This window comes from Triturus cristatus, chromosome 6 (assembly GCF_964204655.1).
Source record: "Triturus cristatus chromosome 6, aTriCri1.1, whole genome shotgun sequence".
Taxonomy (NCBI): Eukaryota; Metazoa; Chordata; class Amphibia; order Caudata; family Salamandridae; genus Triturus; species Triturus cristatus.
The window spans coordinates 423189687-423212820 of record NC_140589.1 but is presented as its reverse complement, the minus strand read 5'-3'; the positions used below and the strand labels follow the sequence as shown (position 1 = coordinate 423212820).

General features: G+C 46.9%; 1 protein-coding gene across 4 annotated transcripts in view; it reads right to left on the bottom strand.

Moving 5' to 3' along the window:
- MCPH1 (microcephalin 1) overlaps positions 1 to 23134 on the bottom strand; it is a 1335298-nt gene that overhangs the window by 767128 nt on the left and 545036 nt on the right. For 3 of the 4 annotated variants that reach the window (XM_085610826.1, XM_085610823.1, XM_085610822.1), the window contains one exon: positions 10110 to 10272. The exons of the other annotated variant lie outside the window; for it this stretch is intronic. In XM_085610826.1, the coding sequence (XP_085466952.1) occupies positions 10110 to 10272 (163 nt within the window). The remainder of the gene's footprint in view (positions 1 to 10109; positions 10273 to 23134) is intronic. 4 annotated transcript variants of the gene reach the window in all.

Here is a 23134-nt window from a genome sequence, read left to right as displayed (position 1 = left end):
TGAATAACCTGCTTTTTGGTAAAGTAAGCCCTATGGAGACCTTTTAGCAGGATCATTTGAAACCTTGCTCTTATCGCCAACTCATGGGGATATCGGCATGCCGCTCCCCAATAGTCATCCTCCAGTTTACCCAAGTCAGGTTCCCATTTTCCCAGCAGAATGTCTAGCGAAGAGAGGCCATAATGTAACAGCGTAGGATAGATTTGGGATACTGTGTGGCTGGTATTGGAAGCCAAAACACCCTGTATTCTAGAGGTGTCTCTTCTTGTATCTCACTCAGTAACTCTTTATGCTTACCTAGGATATATATCAGCTGCAGATATCTAAGATATTGAGTACCCATCAGTTTATATTGCTCTTGGCAATCAGAGAACAGGATCATCTTGCCATCTTACCACACATCCCCAATTTTCGATATACCCAGCAGGTCCCATTTTCAATGCACCTTAATGACACATGTCCTTCAAGATATCGGAATCCTATAGTGCTGTTTCCAGTGTCCTTTGACCTTCCAACACAAGGAGTCTGTCGTTCTCTTTCATATTCTTATGAACATTTATGTTGGAGGAGGAAGTAGTGCCAGTATCTGCCCCCAACAGAGGCATCAGATGTAGCCTCCCGGCTCTATCGATCTCCGGCCTGCCATCAGCATGATTCCTGAAGTCGTGAGAACGCCCAGTCATTAATCACCTGCAACTGAGTTACCCAATAGTATAGGTGCAGGTTGGGGAGGGCAATTTCACCCTCGAGAGGCTTTCTTGTCAAAGTAGATGGGTTATCCGTGGCGCCCATCCATCCCACAACAAGCCGTTAGTGGCATCGTCCACCAACCTAAATACCCATTCGGAACCTAGAACTTCTTGCAATACATTTGGAAATTTTGGCAGAAATATCATTTATATAGAGCCGCCCTGCCCATCAAGGACAGTGGGAGTTTGCGCCAGGGGCATACACTCATTTTATAGCTGACAATAATTCTGGTGAAGTTTTCCCTAAGGAAGGCTTCCTTATCTGTGGTCACAAATATTCCCTGGTATAAAAACAGGCCTGCTCCCATCTTAAAGAGCTGTCCCATCGCGGAGTGGAGGCATTCTGAGACAGGGGTATGCCACCGACTTGTGCCAGTTGATGCAAATCCCAGCGAAAGACCCAAAGGTCCCTCGAATCTGTGGAATCCTTAGCCTGAGCTTTCTGAATTCACCAGATAGAGCAGGATATTGTCCACGTAAAGGGAGATTACTTTCCCCCAGTCCGTATCCCATCTCAACCCACAGAGTACCATATCTCTCATTACCAAAGTGGTCTGTGGCTCAAGTGCCACTGCGAACAGCAGGGAGGAATAGTGTACATCGCTGCCGGGTGCCTCTAGATAGAATGAACTCCGTGGATAGTGCCCCATAGACTTTTACTATCTTCTCCAGGCCTGCCCACATGTAGGGCCATTCTATGGGATCAAACTCCTTTTCAGCGTCCGGGGCTAGCAGAATCGGCGAATTGGCTATTCAGGTCCCGCGTGCTAAGCACCCAGGAAGGCGACGCAAGTTGTGTCTTGTCATTCTGTAGGGCAAGAAGCCTGATTGATCCAGGCCCACCAGGGAATCAACCACCTGTAACAAGCAGTTGGCCCATACTTTAGCAAGAATCTTGGTTTTTACAATTAGCAGTGCTATCAGCCTATAAGAGGCACAATCCTCACCTGGTTTCCCTGGCTTGTGAACCAGTACAATTGTTGCCTGTCTCCGGTAGGGGGCTGTCTCATCAACACCTATGGTATAGTTCACACAGGGGACCGACAATGAGGGTTTTGACACATTAAAAAAATTCAGCCGGTAGATCATTGGGGCCTGTGATTTCCTTCACTTCCTCTGGGCTATTGCTTCAGATATGTCTGCCTCTGTGACAGTGGTTAATCTGTAAAAAAAATAAGTGATAGGGCTCTCATCAGGAGGCAGCTTGCACCAGCCGATTTCTCCTGTTAGCACCGCCTAAAACAGAACCAACTACTATCCATGAAAGTGGGGACAGGATATGGTGTAATGGCCAGAGCTGCAGACTTCAGAGCTACGGAACCAGGTTTGAATCTTGGTGTCGGCTCAACATCCTGTGATTCTAGGCAAAACACTTAATCTCCCGTAAATTAATGTGTTCTTAACTGGTGCTCACAGAAAACGAGTTGCTAATGATTAAGTGACAGCGCTGAGAACCGGAAACCACCGGCTCAAATTAAGCACTGCTCTGTGATTCTCAATTTCAACCCCAGCGTTGATTTGTGCCCCAGTCTAGGAACTGGGTGTTCTACGACATATCGTTCCAAGTCCCTAGCTTTCCTCTTGGTGTGGCCAGGTATGAATCTTTCAGGTAAAAGGGAAAGATCTGTGGGATCTCTGCCAGAGTGTTAAATATGTCTCCAGTTATCGTCCTGACCACTTGCACCCAGCGCTGACCCTCTTCCCTTTTTGCTAGCCAGGCTGGGGTTTCCCTACTTTGTCACCCATCTCATAGTTGCCCCTGCTGCTCGTGAAATTTGGTCCTTGCTTCTTGTTGGACATGAGTCTGCAGGTCATACCTGAGTCCTTCTATACTATGTGCCAGTTCCTGTGAGGGGTAATCACATAGTTTCTTTCTCACTGCATCAGGTTGGATTTCATCTCTCTAGTCTCCCTCTCTCGTTCCCTCCTTTTTCCTGATATGTGCACAATAAGTTGTCTCCACGTGACCATCTCATAAGACTCCCCGAGAACCACCTCTGAGTCCACCGTAGCTTTGTTTTCTTGAAAGTATAGAGTGGCGGTCTCTGTGACCAGCTTTCTGGTGTTACAGTTGGTCAACTCTTAGGGGTCGAGTTTCCACTCCCCCCTGACCTCTGGACTGCCATCTACAGGTGTGTAACTATGTAAAAATGTGGTCTGTTTCAATAGGGCCAATTGACAGTAGGTCACCCGTAAATAATCCAACCTGGACAGAGAGCACATCGTGTTAGCCACAAATGAGTATTGGTGAGATCATCCAGTCCCAGCAATAAAAGTAGGTTTACCCAGGGTTTCTCTCCAGAAACAGTCACCCAGTTCATCTACCCATGGGCAGTTAGGTTGAGGTCTCTGCCAACAAGGAGTATAGCCTCTGATAGCCGTGTTAGCCAACTACCCAGTTGGTCCAGTCCCACCAACTGTAGCCCCGCGTGGGGGTGGGGGGGTGGAAGTAGCTGGACATCAGCACTAATTCTGCGTCACACCAATGTCCAGGCACTGCTGCCTAGCATCCCAAATCAACCACCCATGACTGTGTGACCTGTAGCAGGTGGAGGCGCAGGGTGTTCCAGGTCTTAATGGCGAGGTAGGAAAAGGATCTTCCTCTGCTTCTGGTCTTGCGGATCCTTGGGACAGAGGCCAGGGCGAGTTGGGCAGAGCGGAGTTGTCTGGCAAGAGTGTGGAATGCGAGGCGGTGCTTCAGATATTCTGGTCCTGCGTCATGGAGAGCTTTGTACGGATGTGTGAGGAGTTGAAGGTGATTCTCTTGTGGATTGGGAGTCAGTGGAGTTGGCAGAGGTGTTGCTTTATGTGCGGCGGGGTATGTCGAGGACCGCTTTGGCGTTTTGCCATTCCTGGGGTATGTCAGTGTCCCGCCAGTTTGCCCGACCTTTCCTAGATTGTGCTCTGAAACATTGCGTCTCCCCAAACCTCTTCCTTCACCCCCCTTTGCACTCCTTTGAGCTGGAGGTGTAGAACTGCCCACCTCCCCAATGCCCAAGGAGTCTGCTGCCCTAACTCAACACATATACACATTATGTTTGATCAGTTCAAACACCATGCACCAAGCAGTTTACAATGCTACAATAGTACAGGCATGACCTCGGGCTTATCTAAAAAATTTCAATCGCTGGGGCCCTTCTTTGTCATTTGGCCGTCAACCCAACATATCTGCTGTCAATGGAGCGACCACCAGGAGTGTCCCCTCCTCAGAGGTCCCCCAGGGAGTTTTCATATTTGCTTCCTGTATCTTCTGAATCATTAATCTGTTTGGCCCATTTGTTTGACAATGACCAGGGATCAACACTTTAGAATTCCTGCGACTACTTTAGCCCATTCCGTTTCAGTCTGGTTCCTCGATGGGGCTGTCTTTGAGAGCTGGCGAGGCTTTTGCCTCTCGGCCTGTCTCAGTCATGTTTCTTGGGGTTGAGTGTCTCCCTGCCACCAGCCAGACCAGAACTCTGCAGCCGTTGCCAATTAGTGGAAACTGCCCTGGTTGATGATTCTCAACTTGGCCAGGAAGAATAAAGTATATTTAGTGTTCTCAGGTGGCGCTTCACCGCAAGAAAGGTTTCTCTTAGTCATTGCACTGCATTGGTGTAATCTGGAAATGAATACACTGAAGCACTGCCCAGTTACCAGGGGCCATGTACACGTGGCACTTACGCAATGCTGTCACAGTCTCGAAAATTCAACAGACTGGAAATCACCGGCCAGGGAGGCACCCCTGGTTGCGGCGGCCAATCCCTGTACCCATTGGCCTCTGACAACAGTCAACATGTTATATGCCTTGCCCCCAGTACTGTGGACAGGAACCAGTTTTCCAAAAATATTTTCATGCTGGAGCCTTCTGTGACCTGTGGAAGATCCACCAGCCTCACATTATTGCAACAAGACCTGTCCTCTGCAACCTCTACACGATCTGGAACGGGGGCGTTGATCTTCTGCATATCACGTTTCATACTGTCCATCTCTGAAAGTGGAGGTTTCAGTTGGGCCAATGAGGATTCCGTTTCACCAACCCGCTCTGTAAGTTTATTATGGTCAGCCAATAGGAGGCCCAGGTCCTGGGCTACTGCATCAATTTTGTACTCTAGTGCAGCTTTGGCGTCTATGATTTTTTCCAGGATTGCTGCTGTGTGGGCTGCTAATCCGTGGTCTCTCTCCACCAAGGCAAGTTGATGTGAACCCTCCCCAGATGTCTAGGCGTCCACCATCAGTCCCATCTTCTGCAGTTTTGGACGCACCATGGCCATATGGGGCGTCAAAGACTCTCTTGTCTAAGGTGAGCTGCGGCATTACGTTAAGTGCGCCGCCTCCACACCTAGGGCTGCCTTACTCTGGGTAAATGAGCCCCAGCCACCCCTCCTCTGAGCCCAGCCCCTCAGGAGCCAATCACCTGGCCCCCAACAGGCCAGTCACAAACACCAAATAAGCAAGGCACCGGGCGGAAGGCAGCATGCCCCCTGCAGAGATGAGTGCCCAGGCTTAACCAACCCAGCGAGATGTGCAGGTCTTGTCCCTTTCCACTCCACCTCTCCTGGTCTTGCTGCTGCACTCCCTCTTAGGGCACCTCGTCTGGCGCAGTCTCCCAGCCATTAGTCTCAGTCTGACAGCCACCACCATCTCTGATGAGCGGTCACACCCAGGGCTCCAAGTCTCTTGGCGCGCCTATGAAGAAATAAGGGGCTTCCTCCTTGTCTTGTTGATGCACTCACAGGCCTCTCTAGCTGGACCTCTGGTTGCCACCAGTGCTCCTAGCAGCCCCACCCAGTCTACCAGAGCCCTCTTGCGTTTCCGCAACCCCCTGTCCTGGGGGGGGGGGTCTGCCTGGTTGTGTATTCAGGCCCTCTCGGTCTGCTGATTTGCCTGCCGCCGCTCACAACGCCGGCCACGCTCAGGGCGCGGGTAGCATGACTATTTTGGATACTGCAGTGGTCTTGGGGCATCGGGCCACAGACGAGTGTGGCTGCACCACGGGTCTTTGTTTTGCTCCCCAGGTATGCTATGGAGGCCCCCGTAGGGGCCCCCACCAGGTCAGTCACCTCCCATTCGGGCTCCAGGACCTCAGGAGAAACACTTCCACTCCACAGGGTTTGGCGCTAGAGTTCAGGTTCGTGTAACCGGCTCCATTTGCGGTTGACCACACCACCTTTTTAGGATGAGCCTAGGCAGCATGCATGCGCTGTCTCCCGACATGCTGTATCTCCTCTGTGGGCTTTTGGCACGCCCATCGATTTCCAGTCGTTATTTTGTGTTTTTCAGAAATGAGGGATTTTGATTGGTGGATTGGTTGCATTTATCCTGCCTTTGTGAGCTTGGTTCCCTCCCAAGGGACTGGCCCTTTACATGTACTCCTCCCCTCCAGTCTACTCGCATTAGTTGTGGCACTATTTGTTTCTTCCTTTTTTCTTTTGCTTTCACAGTGCCATGGGAAGGCTCTCCTCCAACGCAGCTGCTCCCTCGCCTTTCCATTTTGAGGACGAGTCAAAATTGGCCTGTAAATCTTGTCACATGCCTGCTCAGCAATCGTGTTATGTCATGTACACTAATGTTTTAACTTTATGTTTCCTGTATGTCTTTTTATGTAGCAGCAGTCATTTACATGTAGAATTAGCCTTACGAGAGAATTCTAACTTCTACTACAAACTGCCCGTCATGGCCAGGGCTGGGGCCAAGGAGCAGCAGCAAACGGCACAGATTTCCAAACCTACAGAGAGTCTGGCATTCTCCACGTAGGTCAGAAGCTTATAAACGTTTTAAGTAGCTTACCCATTCAGCATGCACAGCTTTTGTTTCATCAGCACGTTACTTTCATTGACTTGTTTTGCCTGTTATTGGTTTCCCCTCTCACCCACCGTTTCTCTGTGTGCTGTCTCCTTCACCCCAACGCCTGCCCCGTCCTCGTTCTTCTGTCTGTCTCATTTCTGGCGGATACCGGATCTCTCATCATCTACTACTGGCCCCAGGTGATTTAAAGCAAGTAATCGGAACACTTAGTTTTAATTTTACATAGTTCTACCTCTATTTAAAACAATTTCCACCAGTTCCAGTACTTTTCTTACCTTTACAATAGATTTTGGAATTTTACTTCTAATGGGCTTTCAGGCATCTACATCTATGTTGCATATCTTCCCTGAAGATAACTTTGCACCGCTTCTTGTGTCGCCTTAAGCCAAGCCAGTACAACCAGTTGCTTGGTTTATAGACCAAGCCTCATGACCAGCACTCGCTTTAATGCCACAAATCAGAAATTACTTGAATGCACTGCACTCAGTATTAATCTCAGCATAAATCTAGTAGAGATGTACAGTGCAGTAAGCCCTCATGTACAACTGTAGTTACTGCACTGATCCCTTGTCTGCCGTACAATTATGTGCCATGGAATCTACCTTAAAAACTTTAAAACAGTTCAAACTTAGTACTTTTATAGGTCTGCATAATAACAAACACACGGTTTAATGCATGACTCCAATGAATAGTAGTTATTTAGAACTGCCACTAGATTATCCCTTTCAGATTGTTATTTTATTTCTTTTGTTAATCCCACATCAGCTTTATTTATAAAGGGGCAAGCCTAAGTCAGTGCTTTCTTGTACCTCTGCAAAATGCAGTGGCATTCTTGAAAATGTATACTGTTGCCAGATGCAAAACCTGCATCAAGAACCAGTTGACCACTTTCCAGTGTATAATATACCTTGCTTCTTCAAGTAATACGACAGTGACGAACAATGCATATCAGTGCACAACTCTGTGTCTACTACTGTCAAAGCTTCTTTGTTAAAGAAATACACTTTAAACACCCAAAGATTCAGATCTAGAGCTTAGTTCCTAGCTATTTGTTATTTTTGTCACCAAAAAGGCAAAGCTACCCACAGTCCCATGCTACACAACTCAAGTCCACACATTTCCAATATACACCACATAATTCAACACCAAATCACATAATTCAACTCAAAAACACAATTACACAACACATCACATACATCCAGTCCACAACATAGAATTCCACACCATGCCACAAAATTCAACATCACATTACATAATTAAGTAAACTCCGCTACATAACAATCCACAACACAAAATACCATTCCACATAGTTACACAACATAACACACAATCCCACTCCACATAATTCCACTACACTCAATATCGCATAATTACTATCCACATATTTCTACTGCACACCATGCCACGTAATTCACTACACAAATCCACTCCACACAACACAATTCCATGCCACACAATTCCAATCCAACCCGCATAATTCCACCACACACCACATACATGGACTTCAATAACACATAGGTAAAAAACATTGTCATTTATAACACCACTAGCTCTAACGCAAGCAAATGTGAAACCTATTGTATTTCCAATGCTTGTTTAACAGGGTTGTTCAGTTGTACGCATGGTCTACTTGGTTATATATAAGGTAACAAAAATTTTATAACACTTTTTTATTATATCTTTTCAACATGCTGCACAGCAGCCACACTGCTCCACAGCATAGCTTAAAGCCATTGGCAAAGCCAATAACTCTGGCTAAACACTAATAATTTATGCCAATGCTCATTAATTATATGGCAGATACATACCAGAAAAAAAATCAAATAACCTCACCAATTTATCATGGTTAGACCTACTGGCTATGCCAATGCTTGTTGTCACGCTTTCACCATAGTCCAAGCAAAAGCAGCAGGTATACACATTTCCAAAGAAATATTATTATTTTTTTTTTTAAATAATCACGTCAGAATATAAATGTTTATTAAACAAGCCTTAAACGTCACTCAAGGATATTCAACAATCAGAGACATAATTAAGTTGCATTCTTGGTAATGTTGGGGTTGTAAATGGGAGGTGCGAAATTTGTGTAATTTGCTTTTGAGTAATTATGCAAAATTATGGCACAATTATACGTAATTACGCAAAATGAAATCCTGTCATTTCGCGCTATATTTTAGTGCAAAATGCATCCTCATATCAATTTTGGCATGAATTTAAACAAGATCACTGCAAACAACAGCCGCATGTGCTCTGCTGTTCCTGTGCATTTGCAGTATATTTTAACCACAAATTACACCATTTGTGGTAATTGTTTACCTTGAATGGTGCATAATTATGCAGAGTAATAAAGTGGTCATTATCTAGTGAAAGAGTGCTTTGATTCTGATGCTGATGTTTCAGGTCTGTTTTGTGTGTAAATCATGATAGAGTTTTTCAGGTTATTGTTGCAAAAGACACTGAATAAAATAAAAAAAATACGTCTTGTTGGGTTTCGGTTCAGTTTAGTAAAAAAAGTAGTCTGGGCCAGGCTATTCCTCCAAGTTAAGAGTTAATGAGATATGTACTATCCACACAAAGCTGTTAACAGGCTTACTGTGGTCTGGAAGTGGAAGGAGGCGCTTCCATAGGGTTACAATTTGCACAATGGGACAGTCTGAAATTGTTGTAATTGTGGGACTAACATTATAATTCAAGTGCGGTAGAAATGGGTTTGACAAGAAGAACCCTGGGGCAAGAGTAAGCAAGATGTTCGGCTACGTCTAGGTAGAGCTGGTAGGTGTCTTGAATTAGTACCACAAAATCAAGTCACAGAAGGTATCAAGATGGCGAGGCCTAGGTGGAGAGAACCATGAACATTAGCAAACAAGACTATTTCTTTGGAGGAAGACGCTATCTAGTTGTAAGCATCTCATAGGGGACATCACAATATACCATATACCCAGGGAGTTGGTGGCCCTTTGTGCTAGGAAAATGGACTGGGATGCTGCCCTAAGTAATTACCAGTGGCTGAGATTAATCCAAGCATTCCATCCATCAGTTTTTTGTATATTTTAATGAGTCGCCCGTAGTGGGGCGGTGATGCGCAGACATGGGTCACATGCGCACTGTGTCACTGGAATCAAGCTATACTTGGTTGATGAGCCCTAACTAGGGTGAAACCGGTCCTAGCTTGCTTGTGCTCCGGTTCAGGGAAGACCTGGCCTAGCAGTTCAGGCTGGACTGTTCCCACTGGAGCAGGGTCAAGACTGATTCTCATATGGCTGGGTCTTAGCTGAGGTGGCATGGCGTGCAATATAACGATAGACTGGGATGTGCCCTACAAGATAAATGCAAGCATTCCATACATTACTTTTTTGTAAACTTCAGTAAAATGGCTAGCATGGAATGGCGATGTGCATGATGGCCATCGGTCTTTCTAGTTGTACATCAGGGAGGGTATTCCACGTTAAAGGCCCAATACATGTAGTAATTTACCTCCAAACCTTTCAAATCTGCCTCGAAGAGTGGCATGCTTGTTTAGGAATACATTAACCAATGGCATAAATACTGATAGGCATATAATATAACACTTACCCATTCAAAGGAAACAATCCAGCACCCACGGGCAATCCCCAACATTACATTCATGGTGCGGCGCGGGTTCCCAGCTACAACATGGGTGGTTGTTTCACACACATTGTCCGAAAAGAAAAACCCACCAAATGTGTCCACCACTTGTATTATAGTTTGCTGTTTTCTGCCAAGACAAAAGATAAAAAAAGGCAGCTAAAATCATCCAGGCGAGCCGTTTTCTACAAGGCAGGTGTATCCACGTAGTCTGAAGAGGAAGAATAGTTGCACTTGCACACCTTGACAAGTGTAAAATTCGGACATTACCCTCACCAAAACATTACAAGACGGGTAGTAAATGATGTAAACTGTTAGCTGTAATCACTTTCTATGAGAGCGATTCATGCAGAAATGATTTTTGAACACTGGTACAAAATATTCTTCTAATGTGACTTGCCTGCGTATTTTCATAACTCACTCAAATCTAGGCAATTGATATGCATACTTGAAAGGGTACGTTGGTTAGATTTAACATAAAATGAGAAATCTAAAATGGCAAATGACATACTGTGACAAATCCTGTTGTTGTGGGGATTCTGCACATATACAGAACTATGCACAGGAAAACAGGACCTCAGTGAATAGGGGTGTACTACCTTACCACATTAGTACTCAAAATCCCAAAACGACTAGCTATAGTGTCTCATTCGTTCTGCGTTTACAGCGAAGCTACCAATGATTAGACAACCCATAACACGTCACTCTATCTTGGGAATCGTGGGAGCCAGACACCCTTTCGCTCACTCACTCATACTTGTCTACAATGCGAGTAATCAGAGATGTGGTATAGTTTAAAATGTTTATTTCAACTAACGCACTCTATGGTGCAGTACACGAGCCAATACTAGCAGCAAAATGCATAAACACAATATAGTCAGCATTGTTACAATACCATAGAATACAAACAGGGATATCATGTTATAAAAAACAGTAGAAAAAGACTAAACGACCTAACCACCCGTCCCGTGACAAGAGATAGTTTATTATAAAAAAGAAGACCTCTGGATTTTGTCAGCAGACTCCCATACCTCAAGGCCTAGATGCAATGTTCACATCGCAGGACAAGCACAGTTCTTGTCTACGGGAAAGTGTCTCTCCAAGTGCGTCAAAACATGTTGCGCTTGCAATATTAAAGTACATGATTTCCAGTAATACAGCTATGTGTAGCATGCTATGTCTAGGTACGAGGGACTGACCAGAACAGAATAACAAGGGGCATTGTTGTTCGACCTTGAACATCGTGTGCAGACTAAACCTCAAAGCACAGCAGAGAATGTACTCTGAGTTCTCATGTAAAAGGGGCACAAACAGTCTTGCAAAATATATGCATGCAGTGTTGTGCACAAAAGCAGCCTCATGGCAGCGAAGCTCATGCTAACTTAGCAAATGTCGATAATGGACTTATAAGCCATACTACACTGTTTGTCTAGGGTGAATTCTCATATTCTTTCTTTTTGATTTTGGTACATTTGTCCAGGATCAATTCTCATATTCTCTCTTTTTGATTTTGGTACAGTCAGATGTTTTATTTCCGCTAAGGGTGAGGCCTGGTAAACATGCCTCGGTGTTAATGTATTCCTTGTAATGGCATTCCGTACATGGTCCCCCTTCGCTCGCATCTTTAGTGTCATGTCAGCAGTGCTTGATTTGAGACAGTGGTTTCCGGTGATCGGCACTCAATTTTCGACACCGGCGCTTGACCACCAGTTAAGGACATACATTTTTGGTAGGAATAGGGAAATTAAGTGATTCACCCACAATCACAGGATGTTGAGCCGACTCAGATGCTCAAATCTGGTTCCCTGGCTATGAAGTCGGCAGCTCTGGCCATTATGCCACATCCTCTCCCCACTTTAGGGTTTCATGGTAAGTAGTTGGTTCTGTTTTAGGTGGCACCAACAGGAGAAACGGACTGGTGGAAACTGCCTCTTGATGAAAGCCCCGTCACTTATTTTTTCACAAATTAACCACTGAGTGTCAGTTAATAGAGGGGGGCCTGACATGTATTCAAGCCCCAAGGGTGACACTGGGAGTTGTTAAATGAAATGTTAATAACTTATACACATTATATCGATTACGAGAGTATAGAGCCACTTTTTTCTAAGCATGTGCTCAGAAAAAAAAGTTAACAGTCTTGGTGCAGCAAGATTGTAGCATTTGTCTACCCACAGCAAATCATGTTTCAGTCGGCATTTCTTGCCACCTAGGCAGTTGTGGGTTCTCAACCACAGCAGAATCTCTCCTGAAATTAAGGGCTCGATGCTGGCGACCTTTGACACATTAGAGGAACAGTTTGAGTTACACAGGGGGCAGTTCCTAGCACACAGAAGGATAGTGTGTTGTGTTCTGCTGGACACATTATGACGTAGCCCCTCGCCCCGAGGCTGCATTGACACCCATCCCACACCTACCTATCACAGGTGCCAGTAGTCAGGTGACCCTGTTAATAAAAGACCAGGGTGCACAGGCTCGTGGCCAGTTGGGTAACCACATATGTAGTGTCTGTGTCGTACTTACATTACCATGTGGGTCTAGGGCCCACAAACATACAGACAGTACTCTTCTTAACTGGGCATCGGACAAAGGGCATATGGAACCTTTGTCCAGAATTCAGGGGTCTTCAACCTTTTTTGTAATGAGAGCTACTTCTGATGAGTGAATAGAGATGCCATGGGCGTCAGTGAGCCATGGTCTGTGGGGATTTATGAACATTTGTGCAAATGAATGGGTTATATGTGTATGGGTGACAGAGCCTGTATCGTATATACTTGTGGCACAGAACCTATCTTTTGCCATACGTGGCACCGTTACATGTACAACACAAACATGCGCCTATTTGTTTTTTATAAATGGGAGAAATTTAATGTGCAGAAAATGTTCTAAAGAAATGTTCAATAATCAAAAGAGAATGGATCACTTGTACCTGTGTAACCAGGGTCAGGTATGTTGGCTGTCTTTAAAACCCTCATTCACGTACATAGGTGGTAGGGCGGCATATCTTGGTTGTCTGTCTAATTTTTAACGTGACAGTATCATCATCGGGTCTTTTTGGTATGCTATCCTCCATAAGGAGGTAGACCAACTGGTAGTACAGTAGTGATCAGAGATAAATAGTGCTTAAGGTGAGGTGAGTTAAAATTGCCTGCATCTCCAAACTCAAAAAATGTATTCAGTTGGAAACATGGAAAGGCAAAATCAGAGTGGTGCGTATGAAGATAAAGTTACTGATCTAACGCACTTATTTGTCCATGCGAGTGGTCGACATGTTTCAGCCCCATTCGAGCCCAGCCAGTCGGGGGGCTTTCTTCAGGACCTGTAGCTATGTGAGGTTGCTAATTTGGCAGCCTGGAAAGGTAGGTCATTGACTTACCAATCTTTTATATTAGTTATTGGTCGTATAGTACCTATAACTTAAATTCCATATTGCGGGCTTCCTCGGGGGAACGACAGGCTTAAATAACCTGCTGGTGATACTGGTTTGTGCGACTTGTGCTCGCTCTGGAAACGGTGCCCTGCAATAGGGAATTGAAGTTATAGGTACTATACAAACAATAACCAATATAGAAGATTGGTAAGCCAATGACCTATATCGGGCTGAAACATGTCGACCACTGATACTTCACGTGGCCACTCAATTTGGCCACACTGCACCGTTTGGTCCTGAAGAAAGCCTTTTTGAATCATTTGTTCAGGCTGAAACATGTAGAACACCACTGTTTAGATATAAAAGACCAATCTAGTATTTACAGTATCCACTTTCTTACTTTTTAACCTGTCCTAGGACATCAGGAATAAAGGTGCTCTACCTGGACGGAGGATCCTAGAAGGAGGCATTTTTATTCTGCACTTCAAATTCACTCCTGTCACCAAAACCACCTGCTCTGCTGTAATCAGGTGTCGTAGCACACCTGGGTTGCACTCGGCAACTCAGGTGGGAACCCAATGATGAAGCATGCCACCAATTATGTTGGTGGGTGAGGGTTCTTTTAAAAAAAATATTTGTTTTCTTGTTTCACCCCTCTCAGTACTGTTCCGCAGTGGTTTGGATCCCCCTCGTGGTTCTGTCCCTTATGTTGATTGATTAGTGATTTGGGGAAAAGGACTTACCCAGTCTTTTCCTCGTTCTCCCTTTGATTTCTCTTAACAGTAAAACACAGTCATTTGTTTAAATGTGAGGAATTTAAAGTGAATAAACATGCTTCATAAAACATTAGGACTTACTTGGCCTAATTTAAGGTAGAGAAAAACATTAAGACAATGTTTCATAGAAACACTTTTCTTCAATTTCAATGTCTCCCATTTGAAAGAAAATTACGGTATTTGTCAGTTATAAATATGGCACTGTGCCTACCAGCCACTAGGAGCAAGATGCCTGCTGTTTGTAAACATGACACTTTGAAAAGGGAGAAAATTAAAATGAAGGCTTAACTTAACAATTAATTTACCTCTTAGTTTTAATTTTCTCTCATTTAAAAGCATTCAGAAATATAATTTTGTTCGCATGCTCCAATATTGAGTTGAGAATTTAAGAGTTAAATACCTCAGTGTTTCAGTTCTGAACCAGTGTGACAACATGGGTCATGAATCTGAGTGAAGCACTTCTTATTATCAGGCTCTGCAGCCTCATCCTATTGTAAAATAAACCTAGCCATTCCTTAACTTTTAAAGGAAAGCACAACATTTGTTTATTGTAGTTCTTAGTAAAAAATGAACTCAAGGCTGGGAGCTACTTTGAAGGTTTCTGAGAACTACTGGTAGCTAGCGATCGACTGGTTGGAGACACCTGGACCAGATGATCCAGTCCTGGGCCAACCCTCTTACTGTTGGTTATCCAATGGGTCTTTCTTTGCGACTGAGAGGTGAAGAGAGGTAGAACTTGGTCAGACACATATAATTACCAGTGTAACCCATTTGGCTACACAATAAGGACCAGAATCAGTAAATAAAGTCAAGACATTTTATTACAAGCTAGCGTGGCATGGTATTCAATCTGAATACCATGCTGTATAGGTATAGAATGACAACTGGCTAGCCAGACCTACTAAAGACGTTCAGGCGCATCAGCATGGGATCTCCAAGAAATTCAGTAGGACAAGTTACTTACCTTCAGTGATGCCATATCTGGTAGAGACACGATCTAGCTGTAGATTCCTTACTTTTTAACTTCTGGGCGTCAGGCTGGATCCAGAAGATGTTTGATAGTTGTACCCATGTGCGCCGGTAGGCGGCATTGGTCGACTCCACGTGACGTCGTAGCCGTCGGATTCGTTGGCGTCAGGCAGTGCACGTCGTCTATATAGGTGCCACCCTGGCACGCTGACATTAGTACTTTTCACGACTTTCCACGCCAGAAGCGCAGAGCCGTGAATTGACTGACCATGGTGTGTAAAAAAGCCACTTGGGACCTGAATGGGAACAGCCCTTGACACTAAAGCTAATCTGCAGAGCGGGGAGGATGGGTGGGTCGGAAAGGAACCTGCGGCTAGATCATATCTCTACTAGATAAGTAGTTACCAAAGGTAAGTAACTTGTCCATCTGATAGAGACATCTAGCCGCAGATTCCTTACCTTTGAACAGATACCCAAGCAATACCTTCCCCGGAGGTGGGAATGGAGAATAGCTTTAAACCAAGAAATCTTGCAAGCCAGAGCAGCCAAACATGCCCACGCGGCTGCTTGGCAGATATCAGCAATTGGAACACCACGCTGGGTGGCCATTGTGGCTGTCTTTGCCCTGGCGGAATGGGCCCCAAGGTTTTCAGGAGGCAATTTCCTTGCTAAGGCGTAACATAGTTTTATGCAGAGGATGACCCAGCATGATATGGTCTTCTTCTGGACAGCATGCCCCTTCTTTGCTCCCACGTACCTTACAAAGAGTTGGTCATCCACCCGGAACTCTTTTGTTTGATCAAGATAGAACGATAACGCTCTTTTTGGGTCCAGATGGTGGAGACGCTCCTCTGCCTTGGAAGGATGCAGAGGTGCATAGAAAGTGGGCAGGGTCACAAATCGTCCTAGTGTTAACACCATAGGCAGAAAAAGGTCTTAGTGCGGAGCACTATTTGTCCAGAAAGACTGTCAGGTAAGGAGGCGTGGATGACGGTGCCTGCAGTTCGCTTACCCTCCTGGCAGCTGTTATTGTCACTAAAAAGGCTGTTTTGATAGTAAGCAGCCGGGGGGGGACAATTGTGCAGCAGCTCAAATGGTGCCCACATCAAGAAGGTAAGGACCAAATTAAGGTCCCAGTGAGGCATAATAAAAGGAGAAGGGGGGAAACAAATGGGTTAACCCCTTCAGAAGTCTCTGCACAAGAGAAGAGTTAAAGAATGATGACTTATCTGGTAGCCGGAGAAAAGCAGATAGGGCTGACAGGTAGTCCTTCAGAGTGCCCAGAGCAGAGCCCTGGTGGGCTAGAGAAAGAATGAACAGAAGAATATCTGCCAGAGAGGCATACAAGGGGGCAACAGACCATTCTGTATAATATTTACAAAATTGGCTCCATCGGCAGGCGTATACCGACTTTGTGGAGGGACGCCTGGCTGCCAGAATAACTTTGCAGACTTCGGGAGGACGGTCAAAGGCTGTCAACTGTTGCCGCTCAATCTCTATGCAAGAAGGCAGCAAGTGGAACATGATCGGGTGGAGGACACTCCCCTGCTGCTGCGACAAAAGATCCTCCAGAAGGGGCAGCCTGATCGGAGGATCGATGCTCATTGCCAGATGCTCGGGATACCAGACTCTACGTACCCAGTCCGGAGCCTTAAGAATGATTTGTGCCATGTCGCTCCTGATCTTCTTGAGTACTCTGGGCGGGAGTGGTATGGGTGGGAAGACGTACAGGAAGCCTGAGCTCCACTCGTGATAAAAAGCATTGTTGAGCGAGGACTGACTTGGAAACTCCAACGAGCAAACCTGCTGACATTGCGCGCTCTCTTCAGAGGCGAACAGATCTAACCAAGGCTCTCCCCATGGCTGGAGTCCTTGTGCCACCTACGAATGGAGACTGAGAAGGCACCGGCGGCTGAGTTGGTCTGCACTGGCGTTCAGAGAACTGGCCAGATGTAGAACCACCAGGGAAATGCCATGTGGTTCCAGCCAAGTCCAGAGATTCAGGGTCTCTTGACAGAGGGTCTAAGACCCCACACCGCCCTGTTTGATGCAGTAGCACATGACGGTAATGTTGTCTGTGAACACCAGAACTATCCTTTCCTTGATAGATGAAAGAAGGCTTTAAGTGTCAATCGGATCGCCCAAAGCTCCAATAGGTTGATATGGATCCTGGCTTCTGCCAGAGACCAGACTCCTCTGATCTCCAGATGGCTGTCCCATCCTAGAAGAGACACATCTGTCACTACTGTGAGATCTAGGTAGGGAAGAGAGAAGGGTCTGCCCCTGGCCCAATTGCAGTTTGTCAGCCACCTCTGAAGGTTATATCTGAACCAGTTCGGTGAGATTTCCTCGATTCTGTGCCCATTGGAACTTCCGGTTCCACTGCAGAGCCCGCATGGGCCATCTGGCATGGTCCACTAGCAGGATGCAGGAGGCCTTGAGGCCCAACAGCCTCAGAGTCATCCTCACCAAAATCCAGGATAGAGGCTGAAACATCTGTATCATAGCTTGAATATCCTGGACTCGCCGCTCGGGAGGATAAGCCCGAAATTACGTGTCCACCATTGCTCTGATGAAAGGGAGCGTCTGAGAGGGAGTCTGGTGTGACTTCGGCAGGTTGATAGTGAGCCCGAGCAATTGCAGGAGGTTCAACGTAGTCTGGAGGTTGGAGAAGACTCGTTGGGATGAGCCCGCCTTCAACAACCAGTCATCGAGATAGGGGAAGTTTATGAGGCTGGCTTAGTATATGAAAAACACTTATTTAAGTGAAGCACCCTGCACTAATCCAGGCAACCCTATTGTGATTTTAGTGGTCTAAGACAACCATAGAAAGCTCTCTAAGAGGTAGCTGTGGAGAGAACCCTTCAGGCTTAGTACAGAAGGAGTGTTAAGCAGCTTGTCTTACCATAACTAATCTTATTGTGTAGATTAAACAAAAAAGAACCACAGAGTGTAACTATAAAAATAGTTATATTTATTATACACATTCACTAACACATTGGTATATCTAATACACGGAGATATCAACACAATACACACAATATTTCAAATATAAACAGGTAAGTAAGCACAAATAGACAGTGGTCTCCAGGGGCACACCAAACCATATACTAAAGAAGTGGAATGCAAACTGCGACCAAAGTCGGGACTTGAACCAGAAGACTCAGAAGAGCTGGGGACACAAGGAACCACCCAAGGTAAGTACCCAGGAACCTCACGGAGGCTGTGTGTAGAGTGGAAACGCCACCACATACTCAATGCAAGTCAATGGGACAGTCACAGTTGCAGTTTTCAAGAAGAGGGACCCTTTCCAATGGACTCTGAAGAAACCCAGTGGAAGATGCAAGGTTGGAGAGTTACTCCACCCGTGGATACCCCAGGAACCAGAATATCTGTACCAAGGTGTGAGGTGATGACAGAAACTGCTGTAGACCACAATGGAGGACTTCAGTAAAGATGCAGCTGGCGAAGAAGGCTAAAGAGTCTGGTTGAATCCAAGGGTGGATTCTTGAAAAGGAGTACCTGCAAGCAGAGGGGATAGACTAGAGTCTATGCCACTCAGAAGAGACCAGGAGGCACGGAAGCTGCAGCTATGAAGCCCAGGTGACACTGTGGAAGATCAGGAGCCGTCCACGAGCTGTCCCACGTTGGAAGTCGAGAACTAGAGGGTCGGTGTCCGGCGGGAGCACCAACAAGCCTTGGCAGCAGCAACAGATGTGGTAAATGAAGAAGGTGTAGCGTTGGGACCAGCAAAGTCCAGGGGACTTACTAAATGCAGGAGAGTCAGAGCAGGCCCAGAGCAAGCAGGGAAGCCCACTGAAGCCAAAGAAGACCCTCAAGAGAACCCACAGGCCGAAGGTACAGGAGTCGCAAGAGGACCTTGAGCAACTCACCAAAGATGCAGGCCCAGGGTTCAGAGGATGCGGTAGGGACGAAGATCTTGGCAGGAAGAGATGCTTGAATCTGGAGCTTCTTGTAGCCCAAAGATCTCTGGAAGACAGAGTCAACAAACATTGGCAACGGCAAGTCGAGGTGGTGCCCAGGAGTTCGGTGCCAGTTGTTACGACTTGGGATACTGGCCTCAAACTTGCTGAGAAGACAGTGAAGGCCTCGAGGGAGTTGCAGAACCACCACCTGTGTTGCTGAGCCTCTCAGAGTCTGTGGGATGTCAGGAGCAACAGACCGGTTAGATTCGCTGCGGTGCCTGCAGATACAGGGGAGTGACTACTTCACTCCAAGGGAGATTATTTCGGGTGTCTTTGATGCCCACAGGCTTCGAGAAGAACCTGGATGAAGCACAGGTGATGCAGAAGACTGCCAGGATGATGAGACCAGGAGCAGCACAAGTCTTTCTTGATGCAGTCTTGTTTCAGGCGAAGTACAAAGAAGTGCAAGGTGCCAAGATGGTTGAAGTGGAAGTGGTTTTAGATTTGAATCTTGTTCCACAACGAATATCAGGAGCCACCCACAGGTAAGCCCTTATGTATCCTTAGGGAAAGGGTTGGGACGATTAAAGGATCCCTCCCAGAGGAGGGGCTGGACAGAGGGGAGGATACCCCAATGTCCTTTGTCCAGTTTCGTGGCAGAGCTGAATCCAACAGCTCCTTGAACTGGCTCAAACTGAAGTATGTAAGGAGGGCACCCAATGTGCCCTTCAAAGCAGTCTGGTGGTGCTGGCAAGCACCCCCACCCCAGCCCAATACACTAAGTCCTGTCTGGGAAGTGGTCATGCCTCCCTGTGACAGGAAACCTATTGTTCTACCTTCCCCTGCTCGAACTCAGCAGCAAGAGGGCAGAATCGGGTATGTGGTCTGTAGTAGCACTAGCTTGCTGTTAGACCCTAAAAGGCTGGTAACCAGGAATACAGAGGGAGCCCCCCCCCAGTACATGGAATCCTACATCCAACACTGAAATCGGTGTTGGGGTAAGATTCAAACATGTTTGATACCAAACATGATCGCTTTCAGTGCAGCCAATATATAGTTAGACAATGCGTATTTGTCTTGATGCCCACTATATGTATTAAATGGCTGACCACACTTACAAAGCCTGGAAAGTCGAAGGGCTCTGCTCATGCAGGGGCACCCTCACACTTGTGCTCATGTAGGGGCACCCTCACACTTGTAACTAACCATCCTGCCCTCAGGACTGAAGAGCCTGCCATAGGAGTGATTTGTAGGTTTTAAGTGAGGTGACCTCAAATAGAAGTGCTGGTACCAACTTATACAGGCTGCAATGACAGGCATGTAGTCACCGGTTGAGTGGTCTCTCATGAATGGAATAATATATGCTGCAGCCCATGGAAGAGCCCAGGTGTACCTATACCCTGGGTACCTCAGTACCATATACTAGGGACTTGCTAGGGTACACCAGTAGCCAACTGTGAAGGTTCGAAAGTACTTCCCATGAAATATTTAGGGAGGAAGCACAGTGACTGGGTTCTTGATTAGCAGGATCCCAGTCAGACTAGTCAGAAAACAGAATAGCACCAGCAAAAAGTAAGTGTAAACATGAAAGCAGATCCTAATTTCCTACAGGAAGACTAGAACCCCTGATCTTCGCAGATGGGCTGCGACCACCCCGATCACATCTGTGAACACCCGATGGACACTGGTGAGGCCAACAGGGGAGCACAGCAAACTGAAAGTGCTTGTGACCCACTGTAAACCACAGATAGCGAGGATGGGCAGGAAGGTGATATGGAAATAGGCGTCCTGCAAGTCTAATGTTACCATCCAGTCTCCTGGGTCCAAGGCAGACTGGACCTGAGCTAGGGTGAACATCTTGAACTTCTCCTTTTTGAGGACGCAGTTGAGGGCTCTGAGGTCGAGGATAGGACGAAGGCCTCCATCCTTCTTTGGAACCAGAATATAGCTGGAGTAACAACCAAAGCCTATTTCTGGTCTGGGAATCCTCTCTATTGTTCCCTTGGCCAAGAATGTTTTGACTTCCTCGTGGAGCAGGGCAAGGTGTTCCTCTGTCAGCCAATCTTAACTTGGAGGCATGGATGGAGGGGTAGTCTCGAAGGGGAGGCAGTAGTTACTTTGGACTATTTGCAACACCCCCCTGTCAGAGGTGTGGTCCCGAAAGTGGTGGAGGTGATGGCGTATCTGGGCACCAATTGGATGAGCATAATCCAGGGGGATCGGACTAGGAAGGTTTTGCAGTGGAGGAGGGGAGTGTGGCTTGGCTCGACATCTGGCTATTGTTAGAAGCCCCTTCCACAGGCACAAAAGGAGCAAAAAGCAGACACACACCGGGATGACATGGTGAGGCCTAAGGACTTGGCCGTAGCCCGGGAGAGTCCTTTAAACATCCAAGGGCTGCATCAGCGTTGTCTCAGAAGAGACGGGAGCCATCAAAGGGCATGTCGATGAGATTAACTTGGACATTCCCTGAAAATCCAAGTGTCCTCAGCCAGGCATGGCGCCGTATGGCCATCCTCCAGGAAATCATTCATCCTAGTGAGTCTGTTGTGTTCAAACCGTAGCAGATGGCAAACTTTGCTGCATCTCTGCCATCTGAAACAGCTTGGGAGAGCAGAATCTGGTCCTCCTCCAAGACTCTGGGCACCACCTGCACAACTGTATCCCATCTCGAATTGGAATAACAGCCCAAAAGGCATGCAGAGTTCACTGACCACAATGCCAGGCTGGTGGAAAAAAAGATCTTTTTTCTGAAGCTTTCGCGCCTTTTCGATTCTCTGTCCGGGGGTGCGGAAGGGAACGCGCCACTGGAAGTAGAAGCTGCGGCCACCAAGCGTTGCAGGGTGGGATGGGTGGTGAGGAAAGCTGGGTCACCCAGTGCAGGGGGATGGCGGGCAGTCATTCTGTTCACAGGAGCCCATGTGCTGGGCTTGGACCAGGTGCTCAGAGAAACATTCGTCATGGCCTCTTTGAAAGGTAGCAAGGGTTCCGAATAGGAGATACCAGGCTGCAGGACCTCTATCAAGACATAAGCCTTGACTGCCACCGTAGGAAGCTGCAGGTCCAGGACCTGCGCAGCCCTACGCACCACCTTTGAGAATGAAGTCCCCTACTCAGTAGCCAGGCTAGGGGAGACAGCATGCCAGAATCTGGGGAAGTGTCCAGTCTGCTGGCACCACCCAGGTCCTAATACCAGTCCAGTTCTTGAGTTTGCAGGATTTCAAAGGAATACTGCTTCCCCTCCCAATCCTTATCACCCATTCCTAACCCTTCAGAATAGGTCAGGTTGAACAGCATGGAGCCGTACGGCTCTGTCGGCGCCGGCCTCGGTGTCAGTGGCCGCCCTACTGGCTCCATGTCATTCGGAATGACGATTGGGGAGGTGCAGTCAGTGGGCGCTTGCGACGCCGAGGACCTGGGCTTCGGATGCAGTTCTGGGAAAGGTTGCCCTTGGGGTGCAACCAGCACCAGTCCGGACCCGGGGACGGGCCCGATAGGAGGCCGTGGTACCGGGGCACGGAACCCACGAGATCTCCTTCATCTGAAATTGGGGGCCCAAAGGCTCCCCAGCAGGATCTGGCCATCGAAATATGGCCCACATGGCCTCATAGAACTCTTTTAGCTGGGCGAAGGTCACTCCCGGAAAGGGAGAAAAACACTGAGCTGACCCAGGCACTCACTCTGCAAGTGGGGCCTCGACTGCCGAGGTTCCTCCATCTCGTCACGCGACGGACGGGCCGAAGTTGAAGCATGCTTCGACTTCTTGCGTATCTTATGGTGCCTCTTACCTGATCCAGACGACTTTGTGGAAGAGGACTTGGACTCACCAGAGCAGTGCTTGGACCTTCCTCCCGACCAAGACCAGGAACGAGATTGGCAAAGCGGCCTCCGTGGCAACGTACGTCAGGCCGCAATCAGCTCTAGGGACTGATCCCTCAAAGCCTTTGGTGCTAT